This window comes from Bombina bombina, chromosome 9 (genome assembly GCF_027579735.1).
Source record: "Bombina bombina isolate aBomBom1 chromosome 9, aBomBom1.pri, whole genome shotgun sequence".
NCBI classification, from domain to species: Eukaryota; Metazoa; Chordata; class Amphibia; order Anura; family Bombinatoridae; genus Bombina; species Bombina bombina.
The window spans coordinates 236,091,717-236,108,138 of NC_069507.1; the positions used below are offsets into that span (position 1 = coordinate 236,091,717).

The window sequence follows — 16,422 nt, forward strand, 5'->3', positions numbered from 1 at the left end:
TTTTTAAATGAACATCATCATTCTGATTCTGATGACTCTTCTGGTTCAGAGGATTCTGTCTCAGAGGTTGATGCTGATAAATCTTCATATTTATTTAAAATGGAATTTATTCGTTCTTTACTTAAAGAAGTACTAATTGCTTTAGAAATAGAGGATTCTGGTCCTCTTGATACTAATTCTAAACGTTTGGATAAGGTATTTAAAGCTCCTGTGGTTATTCCAGAAGTTTTTCCTGTTCCTAATGCTATTTCTGCAGTAATTTCCAAAGAATGGGATAAATTGGGTAATTCATTTACTCCTTCTAAACGTTTTAAGCGATTATATCCGGTGCCGTCTGACAGATTAGAATTTTGGGACAAAATCACTAAAGTTGATGGGGCTATTTCTACCCTTGCTAAACGTACTACTATTCCTACGTCAGATGGTACTTCGTTTAAGGATCCTTTAGATAGGAAAATTGAATCCTTTCTAAGAAAAGCTTATCTGTGTTCAGGTAATCTTCTTAGACCTGCTATATCTTTGGCTGATGTTGCTGCAGCTTCAACTTTTTGGTTGGAGACTTTAGCACAACAAGTAACAGATCATGATTCTCATGATATTATTATTCTTCTACAGCATGCTAATAATTTTATCTGTGATGCCATTTTTTATATTATCAGAGTTGATGTCAGGTTTATGTCTCTAGCTATTTTAGCTAGAAGAGCTTTATGGCTTAAAACTTGGAATGCTGATATGGCTTCTAAATCAACTTTACTTTCCATTTCTTTCCAGGGTAACAAATTATTTGGTTCTCAGTTGGATTCCATTATTTCAACTGTTACTGGTGGGAAAGGAACTTTTTTACCACAGGATAAAAAATCTAAAGGTAAAAGCAGGGCTAATAATCGTTTTCGTTCCTTTCGTTTCAACAAAGAACAAAAGCCTGATCCTTCATCCTCAGGAGCAGTTTCAGTTTGGAAACCATCTCCAGTCTGGAATAAATCCAAGCCAGCTAGAAAGGCAAAGCCTGCTTCTAAGTCCACATGAAGGTGCGGCCCTCATTCCAGCTCAGCTGGTAGGGGGCAGGTTACGTTTTTTCAAGGAAATTTGGATCAATTCTGTTCACAATCTTTGGATTCAGAGCATTGTTTCAGAAGGGTACAGAATTGGTTTCAAGATGAGACCTCCTGCAAAGAGATTTTTTCTTTCCCGTGTCCCAGTAAATCCAGTAAAAGCTCAAGCATTTCTGAAATGTGTTTCAGATCTAGAGTTGACTGGAGTAATTATGCCAGTTCCAGTTCCGGAACAGGGGATGGGGTTTTATTCAAATCTCTTCATTGTACCAAAGAAGGAGAATTCTTTCAGACCAGTTCTGGATCTAAAAATATTGAATCGTTATGTAAGAATACCAACGTTCAAGATGGTAACTGTAAGGACTATCTTGCCTTTTGTTCAGCAAGGGAGTTATATGTCCACAATAGATTTACAGGATGCATATCTGCATATTCCGATTCATCCAGATCATTATCAGTTCCTGAGATTCTCTTTTCTGGACAAGCATTACCAGTTTGTGGCTCTGCCGTTTGGCCTAGCTACAGCTCCAAGAATTTTTACAAAGGTTCTCTGTGCCCTTCCGTCTGTAATCAGAGAACAGGGTATTGTGGTATTTCCTTATTTGGACGATATCTTGGTACTTGCTCAGTCTTTACATTTAGCAGAATCTCATACGAATCGACTTGTGTTGTTTCTTCAAGATCATGGTTGGAGGATCAATTTACCAAAAAGTTCTTTGATTCCTCAGACAAGGGTAACCTTTCTGGGTTTCCAGATGGATTCAGTGTCCATGACTCTGTCTTTAACAGACAAGAGACGTCTAAAATTGATTGCAGCTTGTCGAAACCTTCAGTCACAATCATTCCCTTCGGTAGCCTTTTGCATGGAAATTCTAGGTCTTATGACTGCTGCATCGGACGCGATCCCCTTTGCTCGTTTTCACATGCGACCTCTTCAGCTCTGTATGCTGAATCAATGGTGCAAGGATTACACGAAGATATCTCAATTAATATCTTTAAAACCGATTGTTCGACACTCTCTAACATGGTGGACAGATCACCATCGTTTAATTCAGGGGGCTTCTTTTGTGCTTCCGACCTGGACTGTAATTTCAACAGATGCAAGTCTCACAGGTTGGGGAGCTGTGTGGGGATCTCTGACGGCACAAGGAGTTTGGGAATCTCAGGAGGTGAGATTACCGATCAATATTTTGGAACTCCGTGCAATTTTCAGAGCTCTTCAGTTTTGGCCTCTTCTGAAGAGAGAATCGTTCATTTGTTTTCAGACAGACAATGTCACAACTGTGGCATACATCAATCATCAAGGAGGGACTCACAGTCCTCTGGCTATGAAAGAAGTATCTCGAATTTTGGTTTGGGCGGAATCCAGCTCCTGTCTAATCTCTGCGGTTCATATCCCAGGTGTAGACAATTGGGAAGCGGATTATCTCAGTCGCCAAACGTTGCATCCGGGCGAATGGTCTCTTCACCCAGAGGTATTTCTTCAGATTGTTCAAATGTGGGAACTTCCAGAAATAGATCTGATGGCGTCCCATCTAAACAAGAAACTTCCCAGGTATCTGTCCAGATCCCGGGATCCTCAGGCGGAGGCAGTGGATGCATTATCACTTCCTTGGAAGTATCATCCTGCCTATATCTTTCCGCCTCTAGTTCTTCTTCCAAGAGTAATCTCCAAGATTCTGAAGGAATGCTCGTTTGTTCTGCTGGTAGCTCCGGCATGGCCTCACAGGTTTTGGTATGCGGATCTTGTCCGGATGGCCTCTTGCCAACCGTGGACTCTTCCGTTAAGACCAGACCTTCTGTCACAAGGTCCTTTTTTCCATCAGGATCTGAAATCCTTAAATTTAAAGGTATGGAGATTGAACGCTTGATTCTTGGTCAAAGAGGTTTCTCTGACTCTGTGATTAATACTATGTTACAGGCTCGTAAATCTGTATCTCGAGAGATATATTATAGAGTCTGGAAGACTTATATTTCTTGGTGTCTTTCTCATCATTTTTCTTGGCATTCTTTTAGAATACCGAGAATTTTACAGTTTCTTCAGGATGGTTTAGATAAGGGTTTGTCCACAAGTTCTTTGAAAGGACAAATCTCTGCTCTTTCTGTTCTTTTTCACAGAAAGATTGCTATTCTTCCTGATATTCATTGTTTTGTACAAGCTTTGGTTCGTATAAAACCTGTTATTAAGTCAATTTCTCCTCCTTGGAGTTTGAATTTGGTTCTGGGAGCTCTTCAAGCTCCTCCGTTTGAACCTATGCATTCATTGGACATTAAATTACTTTCTTGGAAAGTTTTGTTCCTTTTGGCCATCTCTTCTGCCAGAAGAGTTTCTGAATTATCTGCTCTTTCTTGTGAGTCTCCTTTTCTGATTTTTCATCAGGATAAGGCGGTGTTGCGAACTTCTTTTGAATTTTTACCTAAAGTTGTGAATTCCAACAACATTAGTAGAGAAATTGTGGTTCCTTCATTATGTCCTAATCCTAAGAATTCTAAGGAGAAATCGTTGCATTCTTTGGATGTTGTTAGAGCTTTGAAATATTATGTTGAAGCTACGAAATCTTTCCGTAAGACTTCTAGTTTATTTGTTATCTTTTCCGGTTCTAGAAAAGGCCAGAAAGCTTCTGCCATTTCTTTGGCATCTTGGTTGAAATCTTTAATTCATCTTGCCTATGTTGAGTCGGGTAAAACTCCGCCTCAAAGAATTACAGCTCATTCTACTAGGTCAGTTTCTACTTCCTGGGCGTTTAGGAATGAAGCTTCGGTTGACCAGATTTGCAAAGCAGCAACTTGGTCCTCTTTGCATACTTTTACTAAATTCTACCATTTTGATGTATTTTCTTCTTCTGAAGCAGTTTTTGGTAGAAAAGTACTTCAGGCAGCGGTTTCAGTTTGAATCTTCTGCTTATGTTTTTCGTTAAACTTTATTTTTGGGTGTGGATTATTTTCAGCAGGAATTGGCTGTCTTTATTTTATCCCTCCCTCTCTAGTGACTCTTGTGTGGAAAGATCCACATCTTGGGTAGTCATTATCCCATACGTCACTAGCTCATGGACTCTTGCTAATTACATGAAAGAAAACATAATTTATGTAAGAACTTACCTGATAAATTCATTTCTTTCATATTAGCAAGAGTCCATGAGGCCCGCCCTTTTTTTGTGGTGGTTATGATTTTTGTATAAAGCACAATTGTTCCAATTCCTTATTTTATATGCTTTCGCACTTTTTTATCACCCCACTTCTTGGCTATTCGTTAAACTGAATTGTGGGTGTGGTGAGGGGTGTATTTATAGGCATTTTGAGGTTTGGGAAACTTTGCCCCTCCTGGTAGGAATGTATATCCCATACGTCACTACCTCATGGACTCTTGCTAATATGAAAGAAATGAATTTATCAGGTAAGTTCTTACATAAATTATGTTATTTCCTATGGTCGACCCCAGAAAGGACTTATGGCAGACAGTCCCCAAGGTCGAGGGGGCAGTTTCTACTCTAAACAAACGCACTACTATTCCTATCGAAGATAGTTGTGCTTTCAAAGATCCTATGGATAAAAAATTGGAAGGTTTGCTTAAAAAGATTTTTGTACAGCAAGGCTACCTTCTACAACCAATTTCATGCACTGTTCCTGTCACTATGGCAGCATGGTTCTGGTTCTAGGAACTAGAAAAGTCGCTCAGTATAGAATCTTCATATGAGGAGGTTATGGACAGAGTTCACGCACTTAAATTGGCTAACTCTTTTATTTTAGATGCCGCTTTGCAATTAGCAAAATTAGCGGCGAAAAATTCAGGGTTTGCTATTGTGGCGCGCAGAGCGCTTTGGCTAAAGTCTTGGTCAGCGGATGTGTCATCCAAGACAAAATTACTTAACATTCCTTTCAAAGGTAAAACTTTATTTGGACCTGATTTGAAAGAGATTATTTCAGACTTCACTGGGGGAAAGGGCCACGCCCTTCCACAGGATAGGTCTTTTAAGGCTAAAAATAAGCCTAATTTTCGTCCCTTTCGCAGAAATGGACCAGCCTCTAATTCTGCATCCTCTAAACAAGAGGGTAATGCCTCACAACCCAAACCAGCCTGGAAACCAATGCAAGGCTGGAACAAGGGTAAGCAGGCCAAGATGCCTGCCACTGCTACCAAAACAGCATGAAGGAGTAGCCCCCGATCCGGGACCGGATCTGGTGGGGGGCAGACTCTCTCTCTTTGCTCAGGCTTGGGCAAGAGATGTTCAGGATCCTTGGGCGCTAGAAATAGTTTCTCAAGGTTATCTCCTGGAATTCAAGGAACTACCCCCAAGGGGAAGGTTCCACAAGTCTCACTTATCCTCAAACCAAATAGAGAGACAGGTATTCTTACATTGTGTAGAAGACCTGTTAAAGATGGGAGTGATACACCCAGTTCCAATAAAGGAACAAGGAATGGGATTTTATTCCAATCTGTTTGTAGTTCCCAAAAAAAGAGGGGGAACGTTCAGACCAATTTTGGATTTGAAGATCCTAAACAAATTTCTCAGGGTACCATAGTTCAAAATGGAAACTATTCGAACGATTCTACCCACCATCCAGGAAAGTCAATTTATGACTACCGTGGATCTAAAGGATGCGTACCTACATATCCCTATCCACAAGGAACATCATCAGTTCCTAAGGTTCGCTTTTCTGGACAAACATTACCAGTTTGTGGCTCTTCCATTCGGATTAGCCACTGCTCCAAGGATTTTCACAAAGGTGCTAGGGTCCCTTCTAGCGGTTCTAAGACCAAGGGGCATTGCAGTAGTACCTTACTTGGACGACATTCTAATACAAGCGTCGTCCCTGTCAAAGGCAAAGGCTCATACGGACATTGTTCTAGCCTTTCTCACATCTCACGGATGGAAGGTGAATAAAGAAAAGACTTCTCTGTCCCCGTCAACAAGAGTTCCCTTCTTGGGAACAATAATAGATTCCTTAGAAATGAGGATTTTTCTGACAGAGGTCAGAAAATCAAAACTTCTAAGCTCTTGTCAAGTGCTTCATTCTGTTCCTCGTCCTTCCATAGCGCAGTGCATGGAAGTAATAGGATTGATGGTTGCAACAATGGACATAGTTCCTTTTGCACGAATTCATCTAAGACCATTACAACTGTGCATGCTCAAACAGTGGAATGGGGATTATACAGACTTGTCTCCAATGATTCAAGTAGATCAAAAGACCAGAGATTCACTCCGTTGGTGGCTGACCCTGGACCATCTGTCCCAGGGAATGAGCTTCCGCAGGCCAGAGTGGGTCATTGTCACGACCGACGCCAGTCTAGTGGGCTGGGGTGCGGTCTGGGAATCCCTGAAAGCTCAGGGTCTATGGTCTCGGGAAGAGTCTCTTCTCCCGATAAACATTCTGGAACTGAGAGCGATATTCAATGCTCTCAGAGCTTGGCCTCAACTAGCAAAGGCCAAATTCATAAGGTTCCAATCAGACAACATGACGACTGTTGCTTATATCAATCATCAAGGGGGAACAAAGAGTTCCCTGGCGATGAAAGAAGTGACCAAAATAATTCAATGGGCGGAGGATCACTCCTGCCACTTGTCTGCGATCCACATCCCAGGAGTGGAAAATTGGGATGCGGATTTTCTGAGTCGTCAGACATTTCATCCGGGGGAGTGGGAACTCCATCCGGAAATCTTTGCCCAAATAACTTAATTATGGGGCATTCCAGACATGGATCTGATGGCGTCTCGTCAGAACTTGAAGGTTCCTTGCTACGGGTCCAGATCCAGGGATCCCAGGGCGACCCTAGTAGATGCACTAGTAGCACCTTGGACTTTCAACCTAGCTTACGTATTCCCACCGTTTCCTCTCATTCCCAGGCTGGTAGCCAGGATCAATCAGGAGAGGGCCTCGGTGATCTTGATAGCTCCTGCGTGGCCACGCAGGACTTGGTATGCAGACCTGGTGAATATGTCATCGGCTCCACCATGAAAGCTACCTTTGAGACAGGACCTTCTTGTTCAAGGTCCATTCGAACACCCAAATCTGGTCTCCCTCCAACTGACGGCTTGGAGATTGAACGCTTGTTTCTATCAAAGCGTGGGTTTTCAGATTCGGTGATACTCTGGTTCAGGCCAGAAAACCTTTAACTAGAAAAATTTACCATAAAATATGGAAAAAATATATCTGTTGGTGTGAATCCAAAGGATTCCCATGGAATAAGATAAAAATTCCTAAGATTCTCTCCTTTCTTCAAGAAGGTTTGGAGAAAGGATTATCTGCAAGTTCTCTAAAGGGACAGATCTCTGCTTTATCTGTCTTACTACACAAAAGACTGGCAGCTGTGCCAGATGTTCAAGCATTTGTTCAGGCTCTGGTTAGGATCAAGCCTGTTTACAGACCTTTGACTCCTCCCTGGAGTCTAATTCTAGTTCTTTCAGTTCTTCAAGGGGTTCCGTTTGAACCCTTACATTCCATAGATATTAAGTTACTATCTTGGAAAGTTCTGTTTTTGGTTGCAATTTCTTCTGCTAGAAGAGTTTCAGAGTTATCTGCTCTGCAGCGTTCTCCTCCTTATCTGGTGTTCCATGCAGATAAGGTGGTTTTGCGTACTAAGCCTGGTTTTCTTCCTAAAGTTGTTTCTAACAAAAATATTAACCAGGAGATAGTTGTACCTTCTTTGTGTCCGAATCCAGTTTCAAAGAAGGAACGTTTGTTACACAATTTGGACGTTGTCCGTGCTCTAAAGTTCTATTTAGAGGCTACTAAAGATTTCAGACAAACATCTTCCTTGTTTGTTGTTTATTCTGGTAAAAGGAGAGGTCAAAAAGCGACTTCTACCTCTCTTTCCTTTTGGCTTAAAAGCATTATCCGTTTGGCTTATGAGACTGCCGGACGGCAGCCTCCTGAAAGAATCACAGCTCACTCCACTAGGGCTGTGGCTTCCACATGGGCCTTCAAGAACGAGGCTTCTGTTGACTAGATATGTAAGGCAGCGACTTGGTCTTCACTGCACACTTTTGCCAAATTTTACAAATTTGATACTTTTGCTTCTTCGGAGGCTATTTTTGGGAGAAAGGTTTTGCAAGCTGTGGTGCCTTCCGTTTAGGTGACCTGATTTGCTCCCTCCCTTCATCCGTGTCCTAAAGCTTTGGTATTGGTTCCCACAAGTAAGGATGACGCCGTGGACCGGACACACCAATGTTGGAGAAAACAGAATTTATGCTTACCTGATAAATTACTTTCTCCAACGATGTGTCCGGTCCACGGCCCGCCCTGGTTTTTTAATCAGGTCTGATGAATTATTTTCTCTAACTACAGTCACCACGGTATCATATGGTTTCTCCTATATATATTTCCTCCTGTCCGTCGGTCGAATGACTGGGGTGGGCGGAGCCTAGGAGGGATCATGTGACCAGCTTTGCTGGGACTCTTTGCCATTTCCTGTTGGGGAAGAGAATATCCCACAAGTAAAGATGACGCCGTGGACCGGACACACCGTTGGAGAAAGTAATTTATCAGGTAAGCATAAATTCTGTTTTTGATCGCTAGTTTCCAGTTGATATGGGTAAATCAATGTAATATATTATTTCTGCAAAATGTAATTATTCCTTCTTTATAGTTATGTAAATTGATATAAATGTCTGAAATTTTTGAAGTATAACAATTCCCTTTTTTATTACAGCTTGAAGGAAGAATTGAGGACCTTTTTAAAGAACTTAAAGCGTCAAAAGATAAGCTCACGGCACAAGATGCAGCAGCCAAAAATGCAATTCAACAGCTGCATAAAGAGATGGCCTTTCGAACAGACCAGGTATTGTGTTTTTCTAAAAGCATTTTTTCTTTGTGTTAATTGATCCACTGGATATTTATGTTTGGATAAAAGATTGCAAGACAAGCTCTATCCTCACACTGTACCCAGCACCTGCATTTCATTGCAGTTAGGTGCAGGCCACTGCGGCATGTGCAGCAATGCAATATATTGAATTAGCTTTGGTCAATATATTAGTTTATTGAGCAAAGAAGCTTGGGTGTTTGTGGGTCATATAGTTACAATATATGTGTTAATTATGTAAACTTAAACCTAATTATGTAATTGTCATGTAGATCTCATCATAAGAGGCAGAGAAAGTCTTCTGGTCCAAATAAGTCCCAATCTGAGAATGAAAACAAGCAGTTAATTACTAAATACAGTGTAAGATCAGAAGTTAGGTCCAATTCTCACTGTACAATGATTATGGAACAGTGTTCACAAATGGTTTTGTAAAACCCCTTTGCTACAGTGATAGGATCATGTACCTCTGCTTACCACAGCAGTTCCTCTTTCCTATTGTGGGAGGACCTCCATAAGCCACTCTTGTTGGTGTTCTTGAAAACCGAAGATAATCCTTGTTTCTGTAGTTCCTGGCATGTACTTCCACTTGTGTACTGTAGCTATCTCATAAGTGGGTGTAGCAAGGGCTCCTGTTCGATACTAAATGTACAGAAGCTACTGTAAATATAACGGGTAACTGTGTATATATGTGTGTATGTGCCTCTTTGTATATGTGTGTGTATATGTGTATGTGACCACCTTAAACATTCTAATTTATATTGTTTCTTTTTTTTTTTTCTTTCTGGCTCCCACAATTGTTTTCATGCCATCAGTCAAAAAAATCTATACTATAATCTCGCTTGTAACGCATCCATCGGTGTTGCTGCGGTGGATTCTTTCACCACCCTGCCATTTTCGGAATCCACCTGGATGCAGCGTAGGCAAACCTAAAGCCTTAAAAAAACAAACAAAAAAAAAACACACAACCGCCCTCACGAAATAACGAAAAAACACGTAAACCGCCCGCACCAAGTATAATAAAAAACCTAACCTCCCACACAAAGTATTAACAAACACCGAAACCGTCAACCCCCACATTGCAAATTAATAAAGTAATTAACCCCTAATCTGCAAATAACATAATTCAAATATTAACCACTTAACCGCCAAATCCCCACATCGCACCCCTAAACCGCCAAATCCCCACATCGCAATAAACCTAATTAACCTATTAACTCCTTAACCGCCAACCTCCCCACAATGCAAATAATTTAATTACTAAGCCCCCTTACCTTACACCCCCTAAATTAAACCCAATACTAAGTTACACTTAAATAAAACCTAACATTAAATTACAAAAAATAATAAATAAATAAAATTTACAAAAAATAAATTACAGATTTTTTTTTATTTTAAACCTAATCCCTATGAAAATAAAAAAAGCCCCCCCACTAAACTACCAATAGCCCTTAAAAGGGTTTTTTGTAGGGCATTGCCCTAAGTTAAACAGCTCTTTTACATTAAAAAATTACTATAACCCCCCCCAACAGTAAAAAAAAAAAAACCCACCCACCAAACCCCCCAAAATAAAAAAAAAAATAACACTAAAAAAACCTAAACTGCCCATTGCCCCTAAAGGGGCATTTGTATGGGCATTGCCCATTAAATCTCTAATCGTAAAAAAAAAAAAAAAAAAAAAAAAAAAAAAAATCCTAACACTAAGCCCCAAATAGGTACTCACTGTTCCTGAAGTCCGGCGGAGTAGGTCTTCTTCCAGCTAATAGGATTTCAGTAGCTCTAATCCTATTGGCTGATTTCAAAATTTCAGCCAATAGGAATGCAAGGTACCCCAAATTGATTGCAGTACCTTGCATTCCATCTTCAGTGTACAACGGACATCGGATGAAGAGCCTCCCTGCTACCGAGGACAGCTGCCATTGAGGACTGCCGCTGAGGATCCACGCATTGGGAAAGACAGCTCCACACATCCGCTCCGTGCCGCCTTAGTTTCCGGATGAAGATAGAAGATGATGGAGCCGCCTGGAAGAAGACCTTCTCCGCCGGACTTCAGGAACGGTGAGTACCTATTTGGGACTTAGTGTTTAGGATTTTTTTTCTCTTAAGTGTATTCAGTCCACGGATCATCCATTACTTATGGGATATATTCCCTTCCCAACAGGAAGTTGCAAGAGGATCACCCAAGCAGAGCTGCTATATAGCTCCTCCCCTCACATGTCATATCCAGTCATTCTCTTGCAACTGACATAGTAGGAAGGTGTGAGAGGAGTGTGGAATTTTTATACTTAATTATTTCTTCAATCAAAAGTTTGTTATTTTAAATGGCACCGGAGTGTGCTGTTTTTTTTCACTTAGGCAGTATTTAGAAGAAGAATCTGCCTGCGTTTTCTATGATCTTAGCAGAAGTAACTAAGATCCACTGGCTGTTCTCGCACATTCTGAGGAGTGGGGTAACTTCAGAAAGGGAATAGCATGCGGGGTGCCCTGCAGATGAGGTATGTGCAGTAGAATATTTTTCTAAGGAATGGAATTGACTAAGAAAATACTGCTGATACCGATGTAATGTAAGTACAGCCTTAAATGCAGTAGCGACTGGTATCAGGCTGATGAATGTATGTACAATAAGTAATTTTCTAAGGAATGGAATTTGACTAAGAAAATAATGTTAATACTGAAGTAATGTATGAGCCTTAACTGCAGTAGAAGCGACTGGTAGCAGGCTTATTAATAACACTACCTAACTTTTAAAGTGCATGTTTAAAACGTTTACTGGCATGTTATTCGTTTTTTGTGAGGTACTTTGGTGATAAATCTTTTGGGGCATGATTTTCCACATGGCTGTCGTTTATTTCTGCATAGAAACGGTTAACTGAGGTTTCCCACTGTTGTAATATGAGTGGGAGGGGCCTATTTTAGCGCTTTTTTGCGCAGTAAAAATTCAGTTACAGTCTTCCTGCTTCTTCCTCCTTGATCCAGGATGTCTCTAGAGAGCTCAGGGGTCTTCAAAATTCATTTTGAGGGAGGTAATCAGTCACAGCAGACCTGTGACAGTGTGTTTGACTGTGATAAAAACGTTAATTGTTAAATTGATTATACGTTTTTGGGTATTAAGGGGTTAATCATCCATTTGCTAGTGGGTGCAATGCTTTGCTAACTTAATACATTTACTGTGAAAATTTGGTTGCTATAACTGATTTGGTTCATTGTTATTTCAACTGTGACGATTTTTTGTGCTTCTTAAAGGCGCAGTAGCGTTTTTTATATTGCTTGTAAACTTATTTGAAAGGATTTTCCAAGCTTGCTAGTCTCATTGCTAGTCTGTTTAAACATGTCTGACACAGATGAATCTGTTTGTTCACTATGTTTGAAGGCCAATGTGGAGCCCCATAGAAATATGTGTACTAAATGTATTGATGTCACTTTGAATAAAAGTCAATTTTTATCTGTAAAGAAATTATCACCAGACAACGAGGGGGAAGTTATGCCGACTAACTCTCCTCACGTGTCAGTACCTTCGCCTCCCGCTCAGGAGGCGCGTGATATTGTGGCGCCAAGTACATCAGAGAGGCCCATACAAATCACTTTGCAAGACATGGCTGCTGTTATGACAGAGGTATTATCTAAATTGCCAGAATTAAGAGGCAAGCGCGATAGCTCTGGGTTAAGGACAGAGCGCGCTGATGATGTGAGAGCCATGTCCGATACTGCGTCACAATTTGCAGAACATGAGGACGGAGAGCTTCATTCTGTGGGTGACAGAAATCTCTGAATCCGGTCTCCCTGGATCAGATCAAATTTTAAATTTAAGCTTGAGAACCTCCGTGTATTGCTAGGGGAGGTATTAGCGGCTCTGAATGATTGTAACATGGTTGCAATTCCAGAGAAAGTATGTAGGTTGGATAGATACTTTGCGGTACCGGTGTGTACTGACGTTTTTCCTATACCTAAAAGGCTTACAGAAATTATTAGCAAGGAGTGGGATAGACCCGGTGTGCCCTTTTCCCCTCCTCAGATATTTAGAAAAATGTTTCCAATAGACGCCACCACACAAGACTTATGGCAGACGGTCCCTAAGGTGGAGGGAGCAGTTTCTACTTTAGCTAAACGTACCACTATCCCGGTGGAGGATAGTTGTGCTTTTTCGGATCCAATAGATAAAAAATTAGAAGGTTACCTTAAGAAAATGTTTGTTCAACAAGGTTTTATCTTACAGCCCCTTGCATGCATTGCGCCTGTCACTGCTGCTGCGGCATTCTGGTTTGAGTCTCTGGAAGAGGCCATTCGCACAGCTCCATTGGATGAGATTATGGTCAAGCTTAAAGCACTTAAGCTAGCTAATGCATTTGTTTCTGATGCCATTGTACATTTAACCAAATTAACGGCTAAGAACTCCGGATTCGCCATCCAGGCGCGCCGAGCGCTATGGCTTAAATCCTGGTCAGCTGACGTGACTTCTAAATCTAAATTGCTTAATATTCCTTTCAAGGGGCAGACCTTATTCGGGCCCGGCTTGAAAGTAATTATTGCTGACATTACTGGAGGTAAGGGTCATACTCTTCCTCAGGACAGGGCCAAATCAAAGGCCAAACAGTCTAATTTTCGTGCCTTTCGTAACTTCAAGGCAGGAGCAGCATCAACTTCCTCCGCTCCAAAACAGGAAGGAACTGTTGCTCGTTACAGACAGGGCTGGAAAGCTAACCAGCCCTGGAACAAGGGCAAGCAGGCCAGAAAGCCTACTTCTGCCCCTAAGACAGCATGAAGAGAGGGCCCCCTATCCGGAAACGGATCTAGTGGGGGGCAGACTTTCTCTCTTCGCCCAGGCTTGGGCAAGAGATGTCCAGGATCCCTGGGCGTTGGAGATCATATCTCAGGGATATCTTCTGGACTTCAAAGCTTCTCCTCCACAAGGGAGATTTCATCTTTCAAGGTTATCAGCAAACAAAATAAAGAGAGAGGCATTTCTACGCTGTGTACAAGACCTCTTAGTAATGGGGGTGATCCACCCAGTTCCGCGGACTGAACAAGGGCAAGGGTTTTACTCAAATCTGTTTGTGGTTCCCAAGAAAGAGGGAACCTTCAGACCAATCTTGGACCTAAAAATCTTAAACAAATTCCTAAGAGTTCCATCATTCAAAATGGAAACTATTCGAACCATCCTACCCATGATCCAAGAGGGTCAATACATGACCACAGTAGACTTAAAGGATGCCTACCTTCATATACCGATTCACAAAGATCATTATCGGTACCTAAGATTTGCCTTTCTAGACAGGCATTACCAGTTTGTAGCTCTTCCCTTCGGGTTAGCTACGGCCCCGAGAATTTTTACAAAGGTTCTGGGCTCACTTCTAGCGGTGCTAAGACCGCGAGGCATATCGGTGGCTCCGTACCTAGACGACATTCTGATACAAGCGTCAAGTTTTCAAATTGCCAAGTCTCATACAGAGATAGTTCTGGCATTTCTGAGGTCGCATGGGTGGAAGGTGAACGTGGAAAAGAGTTCTCTATCACCACTCACAAGAGTCTCCTTCCTAGGGACTCTGATAGATTCTGTAGAAATGAAAATTTACCTGACGGAGGCCAGGTTATCAAAACTTTTAAATGCTTGCCGTGCCCTTCATTCCATTCCACGCCCGTCAGTAGCTCAGTGCATGGAAGTAATCGGCTTAATGGTAGCGGCAATGGACATAGTACCATTTGCGCGCCTGCATCTCAGACCTCTGCAATTATGCATGCTAAGTCAGTGGAATGGGGATTACTCAGATTTGTCCCCTCTACTAAATCTGGATCAAGAGACCAGAGATTCTCTTCTCTGGTGGCTTTCTCGGGTCCATCTGTCCAAGGGGATGACCTTTCGCAGGCCAGATTGGACAATTGTAACAACAGATGCCAGCCTTCTAGGTTGGGGCGCAGTCTGGAACTCCCTGAAGGCGCAGGGATTATGGACTCAGGAGGAGAAACTCCTCCCAATAAATATTCTGGAGTTGAGAGCAATATTCAATGCTCTTCTAGCTTAGCCTCAGTTAGCAACACTGAGGTTCATCAGATTTCAGTCGGACAACATCACGACTGTGGCCTACATCAACCATCAAGGGGGAACCAGAAGTTCCCTAGCGATGTTGGAAGTCTCAAAGATAATTCGCTGGGCAGAGTCTCACTCTTGCCACCTGTCAGCGATCTACATCCCAGGCGTGGAGAACTGGGAGGCGGATTTTCTAAGTCGCCAGACTTTTCATCCGGGGGAGTGGGAACTTCATCCGGAGGTCTTCGCTCAACTGATTCATCGTTGGGGCAAACCAGAACTGGATCTCATGGCGTCTCGCCAGAACGCCAAGCTTCCTTGTTACGGATCCAGGTCCAGGGACCCGGGAGCGGCGCTGATAGATGCTCTGGCAGCCCCTTGGGTCTTCAACATGGCTTATGTGTTTCCACCATTTCCGATGCTTCCTCGACTGATTGCCAAGATCAAACAGGAGAGAGCATCAGTGATTCTGATAGCGCCTGCGTGGCCACGCAGGACCTGGTATGCAGACCTAGTGGACATGTCGTCATGTCCACCATGGTCTCTGCCTCTGAGGCAGGACCTTCTAATTCAGGGTCCTTTCAACCATCCAAATCTAATTTCTCTGAGGCTGACTGCATGGAGATTGAACGCTTGATCCTATCAAAGCGTGGCTTCTCGGAGTCAGTTATTGATACCTTAATACAGGCACGGAAGCCTGTTACCAGAAAGATTTACCATAAGATATGGCGTAAATATTTATATTGGTGCGAATCCAAGGGTTACTCATGGAGTAAGGTTAGGATTCCTAGGATATTGTCCTTTCTACAAGAGGGTTTAGAAAAGGGCTTATCTGCTAGTTCGTTAAAGGGACAGATTTCTGCTCTGTCTATTCTCTTACACAAACGTCTGGCAGAAGTTCCAGACGTCCAGGCTTTTTGTCAGGCTTTGGCTAGGATTAAGCCTGTGTTTAAGACGGTTGCTCCTCCGTGGAGCTTAAACTTGGTTCTTAAAGTTCTTCAAGGGGTTCCGTTTGAACCCCTTCATTCCATTGATATTAAGCTTTTATCTTGGAAAGTTCTGTTTTTGATGGCTATTTCCTCGGCTCGAAGAGTCTGAGTTATCGGCCTTACATTGTGATTCTCCTTATCTGATTTTCCATTCAGACAAGGTAGTTCTGCGTACTAAACCTGGGTTTTTACCTAAGGTAGTTTCTAACAGGAATATCAATCAGGAGATTGTTGTTCCATCATTTATGTCCTAATCCTTCGTCAAAGAAGGAACGACTTTTGCATAATCTGGACGTAGTCCGTGCCCTGAAGTTCTATTTACAGGCAACTAAAGATTTTCGTCAAACTTCTTCACTGTTTGTCGTGTACTCTGGACAGAGGAGAGGTCAAAAAGCTTCGGCAACCTCTCTCTCCTTTTGGCTTCGTAGCATAATACGTTTAGCCTATGAGACTGCTGGACAGCAGCCCCCTGAAAGAATTACAGCTCATTCCACTAGAGCTGTGGCTTCCACCTGGGCCTTTAAGAATGAGGCCTCTGTTGAACAGATTTGCAAGGCTGCAACT

General features: G+C 42.1%; 1 protein-coding gene across 1 annotated transcript in view; it reads left to right on the forward strand.

Moving 5' to 3' along the window:
* CCDC186 (coiled-coil domain containing 186) overlaps positions 1–16,422 on the forward strand; it is a gene marked incomplete in the record, with an annotated part of 217,930 nt that overhangs the window by 63,851 nt on the left and 137,657 nt on the right. Inside the window, 1 exon segment of the mRNA XM_053692695.1 lies at positions 8,701–8,829. Within this exon segment, the coding sequence (XP_053548670.1) occupies positions 8,701–8,829 (129 nt within the window).